This window comes from Neoarius graeffei, chromosome 21 (assembly GCF_027579695.1).
Source record: "Neoarius graeffei isolate fNeoGra1 chromosome 21, fNeoGra1.pri, whole genome shotgun sequence".
NCBI lineage: Eukaryota > Metazoa > Chordata > Actinopteri > Siluriformes > Ariidae > Neoarius > Neoarius graeffei.
Genome location: NC_083589.1, coordinates 58,734,586 through 58,758,593, shown reverse-complemented (window position 1 = coordinate 58,758,593; position 24,008 = coordinate 58,734,586). Strand labels below are relative to the sequence as shown.

The following is a 24,008-nucleotide window of genomic DNA, read 5'->3' as shown; positions in this document are numbered from 1 at the left end:
TCAGGGTTGAGTAATGGATTTTTACACATTTACTGAACTGTTCAGTTCTTTTAAAGAGCTACTAGAAGAGCTATTTAGACATGTTTCTGGTATTTTGGTGGGAGTTTTAGTGACGATTGATTAATGCTCATTTTCAAGCCTGATCATATCTTCTGAACAAGCTGGGGGAAAAAAAAAAAAAAAAATCAGCATGGGTTTTATTTCCTGCCAATCATCAGCTCCTCACTCTGCAGAAGTTCGTGCACTGCTAGTAGCTCTTTAAAAGAACTTAACAGCTCACTACACATGTGTAAAAATCCATTACTCAACCATGGAGCTTCATAAATGTCTTCTCTTAAGTCGGCCTAATGGTTTTTATTAATATGATAGGCCCTGTGTGTGCTTTGGCGCGGCTAATACGGCTGCTGACGGGCTAAGCCAATGACAGCAAAAACCTGAGACAAAACTCGAGTGAAGGAGAGGAACTCATGGAAAGATCAAATATGACACGTTCCGTGTTGTGCTCGGCCTGAAATAGCCATCAAAGCGGACATGTGAAGTGGATGAGAAGTTTGTTGTTCAGGACGGGCAGCAGATACTGTTCAACCACACACACGGACAACTTCATCCTTCATCTGTCAGGGACTGATTACAGACCTCGGGATATTTTACTGGCGTTAAACTAAGCACTGCTGATGGGTTCACTGAACGATCTCTTCTAATAAGAAAGGAAGAGTGGTAGTGCTGCTGATTTGGGTTTGGTGGCACACGATCTCGGCTCCGGCAACTTTACAGACAAAACATTACACAGTTTTGACCCTCTCGCTAACTTCTCATATGTTTGCAGATATTTTTACATCAATGAAAATAAGTTTGCTGAATGTGTAATATAACGCACAGTTCACTGCAGCCTTGTTCTGCCATGTTTACTCCCATTTCCTGCCTGTTTAAATTAGCCTGCATTTACGCTGCCCAGGATTCATGGGCCTGTCAGCCAGCAGCTGGCCACAACAGGCATCCGGCAGCAGACTGCACCGGGAACAGTCACGCTTCTACTACCGCAGCTCGGGTGCCACTTTCACACCAGATTGTTTTTTTAAATTAAGGATTTCAAGCGAATAAAAACGTAGAACAATGTCTTGTTTCTGTTTGTCCAAAAACAGGAGGCAGCCTGTACAGTGAAACCTCCTCCACTGACTTTCACATTAACCATAATGCTTTGCGCCTGGGGGGGGGGGGGGGGGGGGGGGTAACCAAAACAAACAAACTAAGACAACATGGCGTCACACACTGACCGTGATCTTCCAAATTTAAATCTTCCTAAAGCCTTCAAAGAAGGGTCAAAACTAACGAAACCAAAGCTTAAAGAAATCTGCAAAGCTTTTTCTGTGGACTTTGAGAAATCAATCAGTAAAAAAGCATTTGTAAATATCATATCGAATGCTTCGAACATCTCTCCTTCGGGTGACGGTGAGTCAGCAGCCTTCTTCGTCTGTCAGCACGGGTGTTCTGACAACTACTGACCTGCAGAAGGTAAAAAGATTGGCAGAAGAGCTGAGAAAGATCGACACCGATCAAAGAAGAATCCACAGTGAAATTGTTTTTGCTGGGTGCTGGTTACGACGAGAAAGGTTGTAAGAAAATACAAAACGCTTTGTGCACGGGAACACGAGCAAGGAATTCACTCGGTCAAGTCAGGACTGTAAACACAGCAGAACGGTCACATTTATTGTTTTGAAGTTGATTTTGATTTCCTTCACTCTGATTTTCCGTGAGCTCATATGCTACCAGATAACGACGATCTTTGGGCTGCTATTAGGACCAATGTTGTAGTCGAGTCACTAAACCTCGAGTCCGAGTCCAGTCTCGAGTCCAAGTCATTCAAAAAAATTTCAAATTGAGTCCACTACTAACCCGAGTCAAGTCTGAGAACAAGACTCCAACCGCACCATCTGACGGTGGCTGTTTCAGCACCATTAGCATGAGTTTGTTCCTGAACATGGCGTATGAACAGGTGAATGTGCTTCTCTTTATCAGGGAGTGTGCAGTATTCTGTCAGAGATGGTTGGGAGACGGATGTAAGTGCAGAAGGTGTGTTTATTAATACAAGTGAAGACACAAAATTCAGAACGGCAGGCAAAACGGGCGATAGGTCGAGCGAGGCACAAACAGGCTATCGTAGACTCGGCAGGATCAAAGAAGAGAAACAGGAAATCAGGGGTCAGGAAACCAGACAAGGAAATAAGGCTCGGTAATGTGTCAGCAACGCAACTCAATACTTCGCAAAGTAAGTGCGTTTTCACAGTTTTTATATAGGTGCACTGATTGCGCCTTAATCCTGTGCAGGTGCGAGTCGTTTACGGCGCATGCGAGAGTCCGCTTGGCGCGTGCACTGTCCGGAGCGCCCGAGAGTCAATCTGATGCACATGGCAAGGAGTGCAGGTGTGACACTCTTGCACGAAATTAGTACAAAAATTAATGTAGATATAAATATCTTATGCCAAATTATTATGGCATGTTACAAAAAATAAAGAAAAAAAAAAATCAGAGTCCTCGTCTCCAATTTACGAGTCCAAGTCATCAGTGCTAAAGTCCAAGTCCTTAAAATTAGGGCACAAGTCGGACTAGAGTACTACAAGCCTGGTTAGGGCTACAGGGTCAAATACTACATTCGATCTCCCTACATAAACACTAAAAGGGGAAGGACATGTACGGTAAGCTCACTTACACTGCATCGTTTGCGCTTTGATCCTTCAGTAAAGTCACCCTTGTCAATTCTTTGTCTTGTCCTTGTTATTCGCACTTTTTATAACTAAAATAACACGCAGTGAAATTAAAAAAGTGCCAGCAGAATATCATCTGTGGGCTGTCGCGACACTGATATCCATCGTAGTTCCTCTCTGACCCTGTGTGATGTATGATAGAAAGAACCTTATTCAGTGAAACGATCTTTCTCGATTTAATCCAAGTAAATAATGGATATGTAGCTCCAGCGTGTCAAATCCAACATCTGTACGTGTGTATGTGTGAGTGAGAGAGAGAGAAAAAGAGAAAGCAAGAGAGTAGGGAAACAGATGTAGATTATTTTGACTAGAAATGTATTATCTAACATCACCCCCCCTTTTTTTTTTGCATTACGTGCAATCGAGCACAAAGGTTTACATACCTTTAAAAGAAGATGCACAAAAAAAACAAAAACAAAAAAAACCCACTTTATACCAAAAATATTTAATGGACTGTCTCATCAGCTTAAAAATGTTGAATAACGTATAATACGGTAAAAAGTTTGTATCTCTGCTTCTCAAAGTGATATAAATATCGTCTAATCCATTGCAGGCCCACCTTTTGCCTTTAGAACCATCTCCAGGGACAATTTATCCCACTTCAGGGTTATGAGTACGCTGTGTGTTTGGCTTCCATGTCTTGGCAGATACTTTCTTTTTCTTTCCTCGTTTATTCCTGATTCTTCCCCCCAAGTTCTGTTATCATCTTGTTCTTCTGCTTTTTTCATGCGTGTGGATTCCTTGCTGAATCCGGGCAGCTATTTTCTTCCACCTACAACCTCTTTCATATCTTCCGAACAGCTTTTGAATCTTCTCAGCTGTAACGTAATATTTCTCCCCATGTTGTTTAGTGGTAGGATAAACCCATTTGCAGATTTTTGACCACTCAAGGACCTTGAGGGAGTGTATACTTTTGCACTCGACTTGTACAGGCTTCATCACTGGCGCTATTTTGAATCGGTTCGGGCAGTCGTTTAAAAAGGAAAGCAACATCCTGTGAACAACTAGAGCTAAAAAAAAACAAAACAAAAAAAAAACATTTACGACATCAGGGAGAGAAAAAGCCAGCACGAGGAACAAGGTCGTAAAATAAAACCAGGAATGACCACAACAGAGGATGAGCAGGCCGTCTGGCTGAAAAGTCTGGCAGTGTGTGTGAAATAAATGGTGGGGTGTGAGCTTGTAAAAAAGCGTGTGTGTGTGTGTGTGTGTGTTTAAATTTACTGTCTGGATCACACTGAAGAAATTCTCCAACCAATCCACACCACTTGCATTATTTATGCCTGACTAGCGCACACTTTGCTTTCATTATGAAAACTAAAGCCTATATGTTGAAACAGCGTTACCAGAATATAAAGGGTGTGTAGGCTGGGAAGGCTGTGATTACAACCCAGTTCACTTTATACGCTTCTAAAATAAACATATACAACGTGGGAGTGAGAGATTCGACTGGCGGTCTATCTATGGAGTTTACGTTTCACTTGTAATGAAAAGAAATAGGCACAGTGTATTTATTTACAAAAGGGTTGTGCAGAAAGGATGGCTTTTTCATGTGACTTCACGTGTCCTCAGGGCACCGGTGTGGATTCAAATATTGACTAAAACAGAAGTGCATCAGTTCTGAGCCAAGGAACACTTTTGGTGTGAATTAGACTCTAAAAATGTATCCGCTGTGTGTGATCACTCATTGAAGGTGTGCAGTTATGGGAAAATAGTCACGTGATCCTGCTTACGCATTCCATTAAACAGCAATTTTCCAATGATTACAATATTGAGTTCATGAAAGAATGAACGATGAACGTTTTCTCCATTTTATGTTGTGTTCCTGTCATCGCTTGCCTTATAGCAGCTATAAACACTCTTTCCCTTACAAGACCCTCTTGTTTTTCTGTCTTCAAGACAAAAAAAGCAGCTTGTCATGTTCTCAAGAAACCGTAAAGCACAATTTCCTCTGTCCAGTGGCAGAAAACGTAAAAGGTACAGCCTTAAAGGAACAGTCCACCATACTTCCATAATGAAATATGCTCTTATCTGAATTGAGACGAGCTGCTCCGTACCTCTCCGAGCTTTGCGCGACCTCCCAGTCAGTCAGACGCAGTCAGACGCGCTGTCACTCCTGTTAGCAATGTAGCTAGGCTCAGCATGGCCAATGGTATTTTTTGGGGCTGTAGTTAGATGCGACCAAACTCTTCCACGTTTTTCCTGTTTACATAGGTTTATATGACCAGTGACATGAAACAAGTTCAGTTACACAAATTGAAACGTAGCGATTTTCTATGCTATGGAAAGTCCGCACTATAATGACAGGCGTACTAACACCTTCTGCGCGCTTCAACAGCGCATTGATGCGGAGCTCAGATATTAATGCACTGCCGAAGCGCGCAGAAGGTGTTAGTACGCCTGTCATTATAGTGCGGACTTTCCATAGCATAGAAAATCGCTACGTTTCAATTTGTGTAACTGAACTTCTTTCATATCACTGCTCATATAAACCTATGTAAACAGGAAAAACGCGGAAGAGTTTGGTCGCATCTAACTACAGCCCCAAAAAATACCATTGGCCATACTGAGCCTAGCTACATTGCTAACAGGAGTGACAACGCGTCTGACTGTGTCTGACTGACTGGGAGGTCGCGCAAAGCTCGGAGAGGTACGGAGCAGCTCGTCTCAATTCAGATAAGAGCATATTTCATTATGGAAGTACAGTGGACTGTTCCTTTAAAGTGCTCGTCTTATGAAAACGACATCATAAAATCCCAGGTTTTGTGTGATCTGCTCAAGTAAGTTGTAAAGTTCACTGATAGATAAAAAAACTGGTTCAAAAATGTATTTTTTTTTTGTTCAAAATCACAAAGCTTGTTCGTCATTAGATTGGAGCGATTTATTGGTCAGCGGCGCTGCATGTGTGACATCATATGTGCCACTGCCTTCTTTTGTAAAGCTCTCTACATGACTACGACAGCAAGGATGAAGAAGTAGTGACTCGGAGTCAGCGTGTTTTGGTTTGCTTTTAGATCAGTAATTGTCTCATCTCATCTCATTATCTGTAGCCGCTTTATCCTTCTACAGGGTCGCAGGCAAGCTGGAGCCTATCCCAGCTGACTACGGGCGAAAGGCGGGGTTCACCCTGGACAAGTCGCCAGGTCATCACAGGGCTGACACATAGACACAGACAACCATTCACACTCACATTCACACCTACGCTCAATTTAGAGTCACCAGTTAACCTAACCTGCATGTCTTTGGACTGTGGGGGAAACCGGAGCACCCGGAGGAAACCCACACGGACACGGGGAGAACATGCAAACTCCGCACAGAAAGGCCCTCGCCGGCCCCGGGGCTCGAACCCAGGACCTTCTTGCTGTGAGGCGACAGCACTAACCACTACACCACCGTGCCGCCCATCAGTAATTGTCTGCCATCTATCCAAGTATAATATTTGGCCACATAGACACTACCTTAGAATGTTATTGATCTGACTAATAAATTCAAGCAACAGGCGAAACATGAGCTGGACACTTCCTGTGCGGCGGTGAGCTCTTTGGGACGGCGCTTCGGACTTCTGTTTCCAGATGGTAGGAACTGCTCCGCGTACCAGACGTCGCTCAAATCCTTCTATGTGAATTTGCTTCACAAATTTATCTTTTTCAAAATGTATGGAGCAGACACCAAACCGTCCTGTTGGCTTGAAGTTACCTCTCGAACCCATTCATTCTGCAAGTGTCCTGCTGACTTCGGGCTATACTGGATCGAAAGTCCGTTTTTTTTTTTTGGTTTGGTTTTTTTTAAATCCGCTACACTTGAACAGGCTTGAACACCACACCTCTTAGGAAACACGCTTTGGTTTCAATTTTGTTTTGGAATTAAAAAAATCGTTAAAAACGTGCAACATTTTTCCAAAGCAGACGAAGCTAGAAATCCCACAAACTTTCAAGTGTTGCGCGTATGATGTCACTTCTTTTGAATTAACAATAACTTACCAGGAACACATTTGTGTAATGGTGAATTCAAAGAGCCAAACGTTACCGGCTAAACAGAACATGTTCCTGGTCTCGTATTAAAATACAGTTTAGACAGTAAACTATTTAACATGTCTAGTTTTATAAGGTATAGTCTCCAGGGCTGTCGTCATTTTGGTAAGATTAGCACTTGAACTGACGGTGATAAAGCACTGATGCTTCCAAAATACTAAATAAACCTCTCCTTAAAGAAAACATGAACAATACTCAATGATTTCTGTTTATAGAAATGATGAGGCATTAGAATGAGGGCATTAATATAAACATTACATCTCGAATTACTGTCAGAGCTGCTGTTACGGAAAACTAAATCAACACCTTCTGACCAATCAAAATAGCACTGTGGTCGAGGTTTATCATACAGGTGAATATTATGTACTTATTGACTGAGTGGGAGGGCCGGACGGGAAAATATTTGGCTCGGTCCGTACGGCATGACCTCGAGCCAAATATTTTCCCGTCCGGCCCTCCCACTCAGTCAATAAGCATTTTATCATATGACCTTTTTTAACTAAAACACAGAGTGGAAAACAATGAACAACGGTGTGCGAAAAACGAACCAATCACTTTTTATTTGACTGACAGCAAACCAATTATACGCCGAATCACTTTTGCTGCCTTTTCCAATTTTTCTGAAGTCTCTGTGCTTGGACTTGAGGACTTCCTTGGACTTTTTAAAGCCTTTGTCTTTCAAGATTTTTTTTTTTTTACTGTTGTCAAGGTAGCGTTGAATACTTTGCGAAAAGGAAGACAGAGTGTCCGGTTTGTAGTCTAAATTTCCTTTTTTGTTTGCTTGTATATAGAAACTACATTGCAAGCTGTCGATCTCCGTAGAGGGGACGACGCAGGTCTCTTTCCTCCTTAACTTCAGCAAGAAATCTTTTGAAAATGTTCATGTCGTACTTATTATTATTTTTTTACGGTGTTTTGTTGTTGTCCTTGTATCAACAAGTGAATTTCTTCGCTTGGAAGTACCCTTTTCCATTTTCTTTGACAATTTCGGCTTGTTCAATTAGATCCGTGTCTGATAAACCATCTGGATGATAAAATTCACTTTCACTGTGCTCAGCTGGGTCGCTCATTTTTCAGAGCGAAATGAAAACGACGGAAGGAAGCGAGGGAAACGGGTCCGGGGCTGCGTACGGCTTTTTCCGGACCGGATTCAAAAATCCGTATCTGCCCCGTCACGTGACTTTTCCCAATGGTTTTATTAAGAGCATGCGTGCGCGGGTCCGTATGGGTCATATGATAAATTCATACGTGTACGCGTAAAGACTTGTAAAGTTTGAGTTGTCCTGTTAAGGGCCCCTGCGAAAAGACAAAGGGCTTGAGGAAAAAAGCTGAAATATTTGGACTGGTACACACCAGCAAGGTCTACACCACCAAGCTCGACATCACATCCAATAACAATTCAGGAGCTAAAATAGAGCACATCCTCTCGTAAATCTGAGGCCTGGTTAAGACCACAGACGTACAGAAAACCTCAGAATGCTGCTCTGATGAAGGGACTGGCTTCAGATGATAGTAGCACAGTTACCAAACAACGCTCCACTAAAAGTGTCCATCAGAATTCTCTCTTACGAGGTATCCTGACCGTGGAATAAAAACCTCATAAGGGAATTACAACAGATCAGAAGATAGACGATAAACTGTGACTCCTCTCAGCCATGCAGGACTCTGCTATCTGAGCTCTCTTGTGTCACGAAGCAGATAGCGATCTTCCAAATTACTGCAGTGTACAGTAATAAAGCATAATACAGAACGGAGAGTAAGCCAACAGACAAGAAGGATGAGTTCCAAATACGTAGATGAGGAGAGAGGTCAAGGAAGATATCAGTCAGGCGATCCTGTGAAAGCTCGCATGTCTTCCAATCCAACATCTGAAAATGATTCTGCTCTTGAGAGGAAGACTCCGAAATCGAACAGCACAATCTCACCCTAGGTTACATGCCTTGAACTGTACATATGGTACGCACATGCACAGTATCTAACGCACCAAATGCTTTCGATCCATTTGGTATGGAGAACGTTATATGTATGAGATAGGATATGATATATGCATGCATCTTAAAGTGTCCAACTCGGCAGAAATTGAAATATTCATGATCTCTCTGTTTTGGACTCTCGAGTCTTCGACAAAGCCAAATGAGACCTGGCAAGTGTGTCTGAGGGACAAGGTGTGAGCGGTGGTGAGCATCTGCGCTCAGTGTGACACCACATTTCTGGAGAATTGTGTGCTTCGTTTTTTGCACAATACCACATTGAAAAGATCTTCTTGAGGGAAGGGGGGGGGGGGGGGGGGGGGGGGTATATAATATCAGCAAAATCAGGAGCAGTTCTTTCACCAGCAGCGAGAATGAAGAGATTTGTGCAAATTAGTTATTCCACAATCGGGGTGCCATGTGTGTCCCATTGATAATACACTTACAAATGTGTGTGTAAAGGTAAAAGACATTTTAAACAAGAATATAACCTGAATGGAAAAAAAAAACCCTTTAAAAACATTAATAAAACCAATATGCGGCAATTTTCTGTGTCCCAGCCCACTTTAACTAGAAAAAAAAAGTGTAATATTTTGCATTTACGCATCAATCTTTAACAGTTATTCCACAAAATTGAGTCATACATGATCTGATGGCACTATAAGCCGTGTACGACGAGATTGACTGGAATAAGTGTTTTATTCTATCCACATTCACTGGATTTTCAGAAACAGAGCATTATTATTTTTTTTTTGCAAATTCAATAAATAAAAACTTCAGACAAAACGTCTGACAAAATCATTTCCGCTTAGAACGTAAATAAACCGGCGAAATGACAGGAGCAATTTGTGAAAAATACTACTATAATTCTCGAAAAATAAATAAGACACATTCTTACCATGAAATACTTTCATTCCTTACTTTGTTGCTTTTTTTTTCCTTCGTATTTTTTTGGGTTTTGTTTTCAAGCAGTGTTTTAATTTTGTGTTCGGTTGGTTCGGCAACACGCTCCGCCATTTTGTTTTTCTCTACTCATGGTAGATGAGCTGACAGCCTAGTATCTGATTAGAGTAGCCAGAGTGTGCGACTGCTCATATCCAGTGAATGTGGGTTGAATCATTTTTAATATCTCTCACCGGAAACATCTTTTTCCACAAACCGTCCATTATAGGTTATGAAAAGTGTTCAGTTTAGTTTGCACTCACTCAACTCTGTTACCTGAACACATTCACCAACATGAAATATCTGGAATATTCTACAAGTCAGATGTACCATCCAAATTTCCTGAAGATTATAGAAAGAATACAATTTTATGCTCGCTCGTTCTCTCATTCTTTTTCTCAATTTTCAAATTCCAAGACTACAAAAAACAAAAACAAAAAAAACTTATCAAAATGAAGTAAATCACGAGAAAGTCTTTAATGTCCTTCTGCTATTTGGGTGATGATACATGGGGCAACTTTTTGGGCAGTGTTGCCAGGCAATTGCGCTCCGACACTTTCCCATTGAGATTGGGCAACGTGATTTCTATCTGAACGATTCTGATCATTTTGGGCAACTTTTTAAGATCATCCAATCAGAGTGCTAGCAGTGAATCACATGACCACCTGAGAGCTTCTGAAATTTTCAACAAAAATGCCGGCGTCTCACTCAGTGGTAGTGGAGCGAAGGAAAAGAGAGACGACTTGTATCTTTTTGCCGGTAAGTTGTTCTGTGTAAACCCAAAGTGGTGAATTTACCTCATCAAATGCTTAGAAAATCAACAGACATCTATTTTTATGTGCTCAGGTTGGAATTAAGACATCGATTTTATTTTTTTCAGCCAAGTATAAACTGCTGTTAGCGTCGTAACCACCACTCCATAGGGATTGAATGGGATTTAGCTGACTAGCGGTGGTTTTTGCTGACATCGTTAGCTGAAAGTTATCACTAGCTATGTAGGGATAACGTTAGCTCTCTTGTGACAAGTTAAAAGTAATGATCAGCTCATGATTATTCTTTTTTTTTGTGAGTTGTAATAGGAATTGTCCAACTTATCAAGTTTTGTTCCAAAAGTGATGCATACTTGAGCAAAATAAAGGCTGAAGCCAAGACAGAAGTGAAAGCTGTGAATGTTTCCGTGTCCATCTTTGCGGTGTCCGTGTCTCTGGCAATAGATTTGCTCTTATCTGACTGGTTGTTGCCCTGATTAGTTGCCCTGTGTCTCACCTGGTTACCTGTTACTAGCAACATTACCCAAAAAGTTACCCTGTGTATCATCATCACCTTTAATATGGACGCTAGTCCACGACATTTTGTGTATTTGGTCATTCTGAGCCAAAAACTCAAACTCCATTCAATCCTGTAAATTCAATTTCCTGAATGTTGAAAAGCTTTTTTTTCCCCTTACAGTATAATCAACATTAAAAATCTGAATTTCAAGGCTACACATGCGCAGTAAAAATCCTGTACATGTAAACGTAGATATAAATGTAAACAACACGCCAATTGTGGAATCACCTGAACACCAAACACACCTGGTGTTACTTTAACTGCCCTGATCAGTCACTTTGTGGGTGTTTTGGATGAAGCTCAGCCCTTTTGATCCACCAGAGGGATCCTCGTGGATCAAACACCTCTTAACACAACACCACAAGCTGGCACAAATAACCTGAACCTCCTGCATCTTGCTGCTTTTTAACCCCAGCAGGTCTCCTGTGACGGCAGCCAAAGCTCCGTCTCAATTAAATCGCTGCAAATAATTCAATTTCACAATGATGACCGAGACTCGAGTTCTGTCTGCTGGTTTTTTGTCGAGTGGTAGGGTAGCGTGCAATGACCGATACACAGTCTTCTGGAAGGATTAGAAAAGCTTTTCAAGCATGCCTGCTGATGAAAAATCAGTCGCTCGGAAATCTCTCTCCTCATTCCATATTAACGAAAAGAAAGAAAAAAAATTAATAACAACCAATTTTGGGAAAAAAAGGGTGTGTGTGTGTGTGTAAAAAGAAGCAAAAAAAAAAAAAAAACCTTTTAAACAGCATTTGTTTTCAAGCCAAATGCTTGTCATCGAGTAGCCTACATATAAAAAATGCTTTTCAATAATGTGAAGTTGAGCCAAAAACCTGCCAGGAAGACAGTTCACTGTGCTTGGAAACACATGAGCATTGTGAGGAGCTTGGCAACCCTGCTGCATATCACTCTTCTTGAAGAATGAGGGTTGTTTTAACATGAGTATAATGCACATTATATCGACTTCCAGACAATCTATTTTTATGGCGTTGCAAAAGTTTCAAAATGGATGCAAAATTGGGAAAATATGTCTCAGGAACTAAACCTACTAACTGTCTGGAGACAATTTTACTGGCATGGCAGGCAGAAGAACGGCTTCAAAAATGTAGGGCCAAAAAAAAAAAAAAAAAAGATGCACTTATGTATTCGTGAAGAAAGATTTATCAGAATAAGATGAAATCTACACGTGAAGTTTGTGCCTCGGCCCCGCCTGTTTAAACCCCTGCCTTCCTTTATTTCTGGCTTTAAGAAAGAGTCGCTTCGCATTTGAGTCCGACTTTGTTCGAGGAAGAGAATTTAAGGCTAATAAAACCAATATATTGGACTATTTATTTTCTGTAGGATCACATTTTACTCTATAAAGGGGCCTAATGGCATTTACACACAGCCAGGCTGATTCACAAAGCCAATAGGAGATTTATGGGCAGTGTGCTTTAGTGTCAGCTAGGGGCTCGCTCATGGGCCAAGCCAGATGGATTTAATAATCAATGATGACAAATCCAAGTATCTAAAGAAACCTTTGCAGTCCCAAACCTTTGCAGTCCCATGTCCACTCACGGCCCAATCTGTTCGTTTGGGTGTTCATTTGGTGCTAAAAGAAATCATGGAAAACGTTTCGTGATGCCAATCACCAGTGCAAACATCTTGAACCACCACCACCACCCACCTCCTCCAGGCTCATCTTCTGCAGCTCCTCCTCCCAGGCGTCCCTCTGGCTGTGATGGTAAGCTGAGGGTGGAGCCAGGTCCTGCAAGATATGCGGGTCTCTCTCGTGACAAAGGGCTGTGAGGTGGCCAATGTACAACTTCAGCTTACTGCGGTTCTGATTCAGGTCTATGAGAGGGGGAATAATCTGTACGGAACAGGGAAAAAAAAAAAAAAGAGTCCTGTTAGCAATACGATCCGGCCCATATCCACCATGCAGCAATGCTTCCAAGCAGGAAGCACGTTTAAGAAGCCAGGACACAAATGGAATATCTGTTCCCATATGTGAGTGGGAGGGGAAAGCCAAATTTCTAAAAAAAAAACAAAAAACAGTCATACAATGTAAATGATTTCAGATGATGAGAAAAATTCACAATATAAAACACATTACTCAATCACAGTAAATCACAATCGCATAATGGTGTAATCAAAATTCTTTGTGGAAGAAGGATCTGAAAGAAGGAGAAGGGTTTTCCAAGCCCAGAAACCTTATCATACATCATCCCTCAGTCTGATTTATAATTGTACAAATATTACACACAAGTATGGCTGCCTTCTGATTGTCCTGGGGAGATGTGGGGGAACAGCCTTAACATTCTGAAAACATACCAAGATGTGTGTGTGTGTGTGTATATATATATATATATATATATATATATATATATATATATATACACACACATACATACACACACACAGTACCAGTCAAAAATTTGTACACCCCTACTCGTTTAAAGGTCTTTCTGTATTGTGACTATTTTCTAAATTGTAGAACACTGAATACACATCAAAACTATAACATATGGAACAGGTATGGAATTATGTAAATCATCAAAAAGGTAGAAACTAAGCAGAATTTTTGATATTTTAGATTCTTCAGCGTATCCAGTGTTTACCTTGATGACGCTTTGCACACTACTGGCATTATCTTAACCAGCTTCATGAGGGAGTCACCTGGAATGCTTTTCAATTCAAAGGTGTGCCTTGTCAAAAGTTTATTAGTGGATGAGTTTCTCGTCATCTTAACGTGTTTGAGATCAAAACAACCTGGGAACACCTCAGTATTCCCCTGGAAGAGCTGGCGGAGCTGGCCGGGGAGAGGGATGTCTGGGCTGCTTTGCTTAGGCTGCTACCCTCGCGACCTGGATCCGGATAAGCGGTAGAAAATGGATGGATGGCTTCTTAATGCGTTTCAGATCAAGGAGTAAATAGCCCTATTCAACACCACAACTGTAGTAATCCATATTATGTCAAGAATCGAACAACAAAGTAAAGAGAAGCAACATCCATCATTACTATATATATATATATATATATATATATATATATATATATATATATATAAAAATAATATCTAACAGGGATCTTAGAATCAAGAACAAAAGTTTCTAGTGAGTGTATATGGGTCTGTCTCAGAAACTGGGTACTGTGGGGGTACCGCACTAAATATATTCAGTCAATAAACTATACGGTTTTGAATGGTGATGATGGTTTTAATTTGAAATAAAATGATGAAAGAAATAATACAGATAAAACAATCTTTAATGTGAATACTCTATTCAGAATTTGGCAAAAATTCTGCAAATTTGTGAAAAAATGGCGGCTTGATCTGGGACATGATAAACGGTTGACTACATCGCATTCCCTTAAAAAGGTTGTAGTCCACTGAAAAGTCTACAGTTATCACTAATTGTATTTTAAGTTGTAACTTTATCCAACTAAGGATTGGTGCGCTCACAGAATAATCATAACCGTAATAAAACATCATGCAAAATATTTGATCACCGTCGTAACTCCATTTTCTGCAAACCCAAAACCAATACGATCGTGTGTTTTGATCTAAACGGAAAGCCTCAGGGTCGAGGTCACTACCTCACCAAAAGTAGTAACTTAAAATCACTACGCCGTATAAACATTTAGTTATAAATCTGTGAGTTTGTTTTTTAAAATGAAAGCTGAAAGTTAGGTATAGAATATGTTTCTTTCAGAATATGTTACGATGGTAGCTGGTCTTGTATGAATTTCTGAGCTATAAAATGAGTCGTGGTCTATTTTGTACCGTAGGGTGTTATTTGTGTGCGGGGAAGGACACGCATTAACAATTTGCATGTGTAGAATGGAATTTTCCACTCCAGCAGTTAGAAGTTGATCGTGGTTCCATTTGCGGTCTCTCTGTTACGTGGGTGATCTGTTCGGACGTTATCACTGAAAAGGTGAGTTCTGACAGTTTTATTTTGTTTTAGTCTTGCAGTACAAGGCAACAGAATGTTTCTTTTTCATCTTTACTTTCATATTTCGTAGTGTTTGTGTATTTTTGGCCAATATTTTGCAACCATGGTCAATTTAGATCGAACTTTTGATAGAATCTACGGCCAGTCACTTTGCCCCACCCCCGCCTCGTGCTCCGTCCGGTGCAATAGTGATGTCCTGTTGCTCGCACGCCGCAGCAGAGACCCGCGCGACCTTCAGCCGGTACAGTCGCTGTTCTTTTACCAGCGCCATTATTCTCATCTTTCCGGTGTGTTCTTGATTTTTCCATCGTGTCCTATTTCGCCGTATCAAATACCCAAAATGTATCATATTATTCATATTTAAGTGAATAATCAATTCAGTCATCATAACTTGGCATTTTTAACCCAAGCAATCAAAAAGAGGAAATTTATTCAATATTTTCACTCATCTGTGAAGGAGGGGCTTTAATTCTTCATGATGGAGTTATTTTATATGGAAATCAATTTTACAAAAGCATTTGAATTGTAATCAAAAATATTTTCCACAGTGGAGGCCAGATAAAGCAAGATACTATCTTTATTCTTATTAAACATGACAAAAGAAACATTGAGTGTTAGGTAAATGCAAAAAAAAATATTAAAATTAGAAAATTTATTTTTTGACCATAATGTCCCAAATGAGAGACCCGTTTCTGAGACAGACCCTTATATTATATAACATTTTACATACATACACACACATATACATATACACATGTACACACACACACACACACACACACACACACACACACACACACACACACACACGTGTATATATACATACATACACACATACACACACATATACACACAAATAAATAAATAAATATTTTATATATATATATATATATATATATATATATATATATATATATATATACATATACACACACACACACACACATATACACACGTACACACACACACATACACACACACGTGTATATATACATACATACATACACACATACACACAAATAAATAAAATATATATATATATATATATATATATATACACACACACATATATTACATGGTTGCATTAAGACGAAGTTTATCCTCAAGTGGTGAAAATAAATAAATAAATAAATATCACCTATCACAAGTGAGAGAAGCAAACGAGTGAGAATATTTTCAACACGAGAAGACAAACTTCATATCTTTGAACCACTGTGTAATGTTGCTTATATTATATGGACACATCCACAAAAAAGAGTGGATCAAGAGAATTTTAATTTTAAATTTAGACTTTTAATATAGCATGCAATATTGTTAGCATATCACTTATCCTACGTGTATTTTTTCACTCTACCCAATGAAGAATGAGCGATGAATACGGTTTATGATCTTGCACGGTTGTCAAGACATGACGTCACACGTCGGAGATGTAAAACCTGCACGCTGGTGAGTGACTGACAATTTGTAAACAGCCACCAGGTTTGCGTCGTTAAACAAAGAAAATTTTGAAAGAGAAACACACTGAACACCTGAAAGGAATATGTATAATAATAATAATAATAATAATAATATCATCGGCTGGCTTTTTTTCATGGTATATCAGATATATTCCTTTCAGCTACTCGTCTTTGACTCGTTCAATATCATGCTCACTGAATGGAATATATCTGATAGACCACTCAACACCAGCCAATACTATTTAAATACGTCGCTCAGATCCGTGATGGATTTCGTATGAAAAATGCGCGTTTTTCAACACAAGATGATAAACTTATTATCTTCAAGCCAACGTGTGATTTTCTTTTCATTATATCGACACAAACAAAAAGTCCCCAAATTTACCAAAACAATTTCCTTTTGAGTGACAGAGATTTAGGTCACGGCTTTAGATCTCCATGTCCCGGATGTAAAACACTCGTCCCCCCCCCCACACACAGTTACTGATATGGCTTGCCATACACACCCCATTTCACATGTTCAGCAAGTGAAACATACACTCATTCAGTCCATATGTGCTTCAGAGTGCCTTCCTGGGCTTTTATAAGGAGTGAAGTTTGAGTATGAAAGAGATGCTCAGCCCAACACATTCTTCATCCCCAAGTCTGTTTGATCTAGCACAGAGTAAAAGAGAAGGATGGATAAAATACTGCAGCTCCAGAGAGGAGGGAGGAAAGGTGTGGGCAGACAAGAGATACAGCTACGGATAGCGTGGAGCCGAGTAACAGGATAGGTGTGCTAAGGTAGACCCAAACCCCGGCCTGCCAGAACCCTCCTTCAGCCTCCTAACTGCCTGGCTCATCTTTTAAGAGACGGAGTGTTTCACGTGCTAAATGCTCACTCACTATTGTCTTTGGACTGCTTGACCAAGGGAGAGTCATTTCTCCGAGCTTCAGCGTCCAACATGTGACAGAAGATCGACAGAACCGTTCCCTTTTAATGAAGTAGAATAGAACTTGAAGTTGTTGAGCAAATGCTCCCAATGGGCTTCATTTATCAAGCTGGATATGGATGCACTCTAATTGTTCACAAGAGCATTTCCAGAAGAAATGTAGTATTCATGAAAACCTCGCTCCTTTGGGAAAAAGTTTGTATCATGCCAGAGCTTATGAGTTTGTGTAAATTTATGTATGAGGAGACTCACTAATGTGGTATCTATTTAAATCGCTTATACACATGAACTTGGGGTACGTTTTGTGAAACACGTTAATGACTTTGGAGGGGGAAAAAAAAGTTCAAAGAAAACCCATATATTAATATAATTAAGACTACACGAATTCACACGATGCATTACAGGAAAACTGAGCATACATCGTGTTCACGAGGCACTTTCACTGCTTAGGTCAGCATTTTATTTTCATTTCTCTGAAAGCTTTTCCTTTTAGGGACTTTTGTAGCTGCAACTAAATGCACATCAGCTGTGACGTGAACACGCTTTTCACTTTATCGCTGATTTCATTTATCGACATGCGCACGTGAGGCTGAGAAAAATCAGTTACAGAAATTTTTGTAAATCTGGCAGGTTTAATTTGGTTAGGCCTACAAAACTACACACAACTGTACTAAAAGCTTGACAGATGAGGCCCACTGTTTGGACTGCACAGGTAAACGGAAAGCATCCACAATTGCTTGAGCTTGGGAGAAAGTGAAAGTTTGTAAATAAGTGAAGAAAAGGCTGCAGGGATGGCACGACAGAGAGTCTATTTTAATCTCAGGTTTGCAAACACCAGATGAAATGTTTGGGTCCAGATACATAATTAATTCCTACTACATTCTGTATTTTCTCCCAGGCAAAATCTGAGCTCGGTACAAGATTTCTACAGGGTTTACACTAACGACTGAATAAAAGTGGGACAAAAATGGTGGGGGGAGGAAAAAAAAAAGATAAAAAAGAAAAAGAGGAAACGCCGCCAGTAATAATGTGCTCCTTTGAACTATAACTACTTCAAATTCTATCCACATTCACTGGATATGAGCAATCACACGCTCTGATTGGCTACTACTAGGATATCAGCTCATATAGATAGTTTTCACTGACGTCACGGCATTCCGGGGAACGCCCTCCAGCCGCCATCTTGTGGGGCAAACAAAACGGACCATCGCCATTACCGGCTACGTTATCTCGGACAAATTTATTAAGTTATATAGTCAGTTTTCTAAAATAAAGATCAATGTCGGCAAAATCAAGCAAACAGAAGTATATAGATACATTAGACGACATCTCACGACAATGGTATGCAGCCAAACTGGCCTTGATTGGGGGAACTGACCCCTACGAAGTGGACAAAGATGCATTTTCAAGTGACTATGCAGGGCTGCCAAAGCCTGAAACTGCCAAAGCCTGCTCCAAAGCCTGAAACTGACTTCATCAAACTTTAAAGGCTGTCTGATATATACAACTTTATATATTCACAAGCGCGCCTTTTGTCGGATGCCGCCTTTTTCACGGCTGAATCGCGCAGATCCGATTTTTTTTTAGGGGGGGGCGTTGGAGTGTCTGATTATAATTTCAAAGTAAATTCTGTATTAAAATTACTAAATAAGCAAATCCGTTACAGTCCATGAAACAGGAAGTATAAGGATGAGAAAAAAACAGTTTAAATCGGAAAGCTGCGCACATTTGCGCAGTCCTGCACACCGCTCGGGCTGCGCAAATGTGCGCAGCTTTCCGATTTAAACTGTTTTTTTGCTTATTTAGTCATTTTAATACAGAATTTACTTTGAAATTATAATCAGACACTCCAACGCCCCCCCCCCCCAAAAAAAAAAATCGGATCTGCGCGATTCAGGCGGCATCCGCCAAAAGGCGCGCTGTTTGCATCCCAAACACAAATCAAATCATACAGAATAGACCTAAAATGTTTTTCAAAAATGATCCTTGCGTGAGTGAAGTGACAAGTTTCAAATAGAAACGTGACAAACGAGCGATATTAAGTGTACATTGCAATGTAAATGTACACTCAGCGGTTCCAGTTAGGCATCCTCCAGAGATTGTTCACATGATGTTTTGGTTTCCAAAAACAAACTTAAACACAATTGATTGTTTATTTAAACAACTTACCACTTATAATATGATCGGAGCAGACTTTGCTGTGTTTGGAAGGCTGATAATCCTTGCGGTTGATTCTCGCAAGCCATAGATTTCTCCTTTGTATGCTGAGTTTCTTTGTTTGCTCGCCTTCGTGCTCCCGTACAGTGGGAATTCCATAAAAGCTCCGCTTGACTTCATCATCTGACCTATTACGACAGCCGTGAATACAACAGGTGTGCACCATTGCTAGCTTTAAATAGCCTGCTTGGGTTCTTTTGAAGACTTTGTACTCGCGCGTTACAATGTGTGCTCAGTCACCCGTACGGTAAACTTGACCCACAAGATGGCCGCCACTAGGGAATCCCTGACTCTGTGACATCACGTGAAAACTATCTATACTGTGAGGAGAGAAAAATAAAATGGCGGAGCGTGTTGCTGACCCAACCAAGGATGAAATAAAAACTCTAAAACCCCAAAAATACAAAAAAAAGAGCAACAAAATACGGAAGGAAAATATTTGATGGTAAGAAAAAATTCTCTCTCTTTTTTAAAAATTTTTCAAGAATTATTTTGATCGCATTTTTCACAAATTGCTCCTGTGATTTCACCAGTTTGTTTACATTCTAAGCGGGGAAGTCATGGCCTAATGGTTAGAGAAACAGCTTTGGGACCAAAAGGTTGCTGGTTCGATTCCCCAGACTAGCAGGATTGACTTAAGTGCCCTTGAGCAAGGCACCTAACCCCCAACTGCTCCGGCAAGAGTGGTGGCGTACCTTGTGTCTGATTAGCCAAAGAAAAACTGATGATGTGATCATCAGTTCGGGCATTGAACCCGACCAACTGACATTCTAAGCGGAGATGATTCTGTCAGACGTTTTGTATAAAATTTTTATTTTTCGAGTTTGCAAAAAAAAAAAATAATGCTCCGTCTCTCAATATCCAGTGAATGTGGATAGAATAAAACAGTTATTCCACTCAATCTCGTCGTACATGGATCATAGCGCCCATCAGCTCATGTACGATTCGATTTCATGGAATAACTCAAATATTTATAACACCATAATATGAAAGTCAGCGTATTTGGCTTTTTATTGATAGCTGGGGCTAAGTGTGTACATGTGCAGATTCCTGACTCGACCTGAACACTCTGTGCCATCTGGTCATCCTCGCCTCAAAATCTCAAATCAGGATTTTTTTTTTTTTTTTAAAACCAGTCCAGGTTAACACATGGAGGATATTTGGGACTGCTAGCTCAGTTGGCAGGCACAGACAACAGAATAAGGCCTTTAAAAAGGCAGGATAAATAAAAGACTTTTAATCCACTGTAACCGAACTTCTTCCTTTCTCGCAGGCAAGGCGATTACATTCAGAAAACAGCTGCATCTTCGTTTTAGCCTTCGCAGCATCTTTTTCTTTTTACCTCTCTTCCACAAACACATTCATGTTCATGAGCCCTGCTGACCGGGAGCATTTTGTTCCCTAATAACTGCCTTTAAAACGGCTCCAAAAAATGATGGGATTTGTTTCCACCACAACTCGTTTCTTCTGTCGCTTTAAGTAAGGAGGAATGGGATCCATCGCTCATGCTGAAGACAAATGTCCTCGCGAGCGTTATGCCATTTGTCTAGCCGTGCAACAGCTGACCTGCTTCTTCTCTTCCGTGACAAACAGCCCAATAACACTGTAGCATACCGTGCTAGCATGTATAGTACATGCGGACAAGCGGACTGTTCCAGAAACATTTCACGAGGATGGATGATTCCTGCTCTTGAGGACGACGGCAGTTATTTTAGCAGTTAGCATCAATCTCGCCAGTTGGCAGGGTTTTCTGGTGGCTGGATTTTGTCATCAGTGTTTTGCTAAATGTCATGTTATTCTGTCGCATTTCAAAGTTTGTGTAGTGAAGCGAGGCATCAGAGGTCATAAATAATAAGAAAATAACAAATAAATATTATGTCCAGGTGGTAGATTTATGATGAGGGATTTTTTTTTTGCCACTCAAAGGATCGTTTGTGTCCTTATGCAAGTGTGCGTGCTATGGACAGTCATGGCTGTGTTTCTTCTGAATAACATTGTGGAAAAATGATGTAACAGTATGGTCAAACTTTCATCTATCTTTATTCTTTACTGTCTCCGCTTGCGTCCTGTCATTCTCTCTGAACGAGTATTCAGTGTCTATTAGATTGTAATCCAAGATTGTGGATGCTGGCTTTCGATATTTCCCACAGATGGGTGAGGCAAACAAGGATTGAACTGGGTAGATGTGTTTTCTACCATTATTCCCATTTTCCTGTCACGTTCTTGTCTGAAAACCACACAGACTCAAGACACTCTTGGCTGAGAGTCTTTTGGCTTGTGGCTCGTGGATATTTAAGTATAATATAAGTGATACTATAAGTGAGTAAGATGAAGTAGTCGCCTCATTGTACAGAAGTTTGGATACCAAACTCCGTCCCAGCTGCTCCCTCTCAAACAAAATATATTCTCTGGCCTCTTCTACAGTCTCTACATGAGGAGAACTTCTCATAGGAATCTCGCTCAGCTCCTACTTCATTATGACCTCTCTAAAAGAAGCTGTCTTCACTAGACGCTGGACTGAAATACACGTCCACACATACCTGGCACTGTCATACCTCAAAACCTCCCCCTAGCTCCTCCGATGTCCGTGAGAGAAAGAGAGTAGGCCGCTCAACAACAACCTAGCCTCCCTGTTCTCTTCCCCCTTCATCAATCACCCATCGGTTCATCTAGTGCTATTTGATACCCATGCTGAGAAATAGTCATGTGGATGGATCAATGCTGTCAGTCAGGCAGTCCATCAGAAAGGAGCCAATGGCTTCCTCCACATGGTCCAGAGCAAAGGGAGTCCCAATGCAACAGGAATCCAAACTCCACCGTCAAGCCTGTGTGGGGGAGGATCCCAGGATCGCAAAGAGGCCGCCGCCATACCTCTTGGTAGCACAAGCCAGACCTTAATGCACATCCTTTCCCTATAGTTGCGACTTTTATTGGGGTATCCGCTTACAGCCGCACAGTGTTACTTGGCTAAGCGAGGTTAAGAGCAAAAAAGATAAATGGATAGTCGACTGCAAAGCTTCAAATCTGCAGGCTTCTAACAAAGCCGGTGGGCCTGTGATCATAAAAAGCATTTAAAAAAAAAAAGACGAATCTACTCGCAATGGAGCAGAAAAAGGCTTTTAAAGAAAAATGGCCACCACACACACACACTCGTGCATACAAAAGTTCTCTGTTTCGCTCTCCTGTCTCGACCCCCTCACGTCCATGGCAATCTGAGCACAGATGTGGAATGGAGATTAAGAGCAGGTGAGTTTGTCTGTCTTCCGATGCGGTCATATCGTATATTTGAGCACCTCTACCTTTCTGCACTGCCCCTCTCTCTCTCTCCACAGCTCACAATATGCCTCTATTAACCTTCATACATACAATCCGTTCCTCTGCACAGCCCTATAGCACAGGCTTTTTAACACACACATGCACAAAAATACAGCAGCAACATTCGTCTTGAAAAGACGCAAAATTTGTGTGTATTATGGCTCGGAGGCTGTAGCTTTTTATGAACTTAGAGCCTCGTCACCTATTTATGCAGGCGTTTTATATGAACGCTATTAGATTTATACACTAAAAGGGGGGGGTTTATGGCAATTGACGTGCGCAGGCTGAAGCGCTCCGTCAGTGATTGGCTAATATAAAGAGCAGGCCTTTATTAGCACAGCAAGAGGGAAGAGAAGCCAGGCAGGTCTGTGTTGACTCTGGAGAAGTATAGAGGGAAATTTTACACTAACTTGCAATGTCACTTCCATAGCGCCATTTAAACAGACCATGAAGTCTGCAGTCTATAGACGGGGTTCCATTCGTTGTGCATGTGTTTACTTCATGACAATTAGTAAAAAGAGTGCTAGTCTGCCAAGATGAACATTAAGTGCCTGGAAAAGGAAGGAAAGGTTGTTTAGGATTACATTCAGCCCCAGGAGGAGGTGAAGTCAGTGGCAGTCAGGGTTATGACCTCCGAGGTGTTCGAGGTTAGGGTTAAAACGGTCAGAAACGACTCAGAGATATGAAGAAGTGGGCTGTTCTTCCTGTGTGTAGTACAGGGAGGAGAAAATACATATATTTTTGGTATAATGATAATATATCAAGCAAACTGTGTGGAAACAAGCAAGGCAGGAATAGCTGGTCATAAAACAAAGTGTAGAAGGAACACACCATTTAGGTTCCCTTCAATCCCAGAAGGCCTGGTACGCATTAGATGATTTTGAACGCTTCACTGAATTTAAACCAGAACGCCAAGGACGTAGTCGCTCATCTGTCCTGCCATCAAAACAACCATGACGACCAAAACATCAAACAGAACCGAAATGTGACAATGTAAGAGAGGACCAACCTCCACGACAAACTGGTTACAACAGGAAAATCAACCAAAGGACGAAAAGTTTGTTCCTCAAAGGAAGATCGACCCAAAACAATCAGAACTGAATTCGCATGAGAAATAA

At 40.8% G+C, this 24,008-nt stretch overlaps 1 protein-coding gene across 1 annotated transcript in view; it reads right to left on the bottom strand.

The window, feature by feature from the left end:
• Nucleotides 1–24,008, bottom strand: part of erc1b (ELKS/RAB6-interacting/CAST family member 1b) — a 395,220-nt gene that overhangs the window by 18,958 nt on the left and 352,254 nt on the right. The window contains exon 18 of the mRNA XM_060903423.1: nt 12,701–12,886. Within this exon, the coding sequence (XP_060759406.1) occupies nt 12,701–12,886 (186 nt within the window). The remainder of the gene's footprint in view (nt 1–12,700; nt 12,887–24,008) is intronic.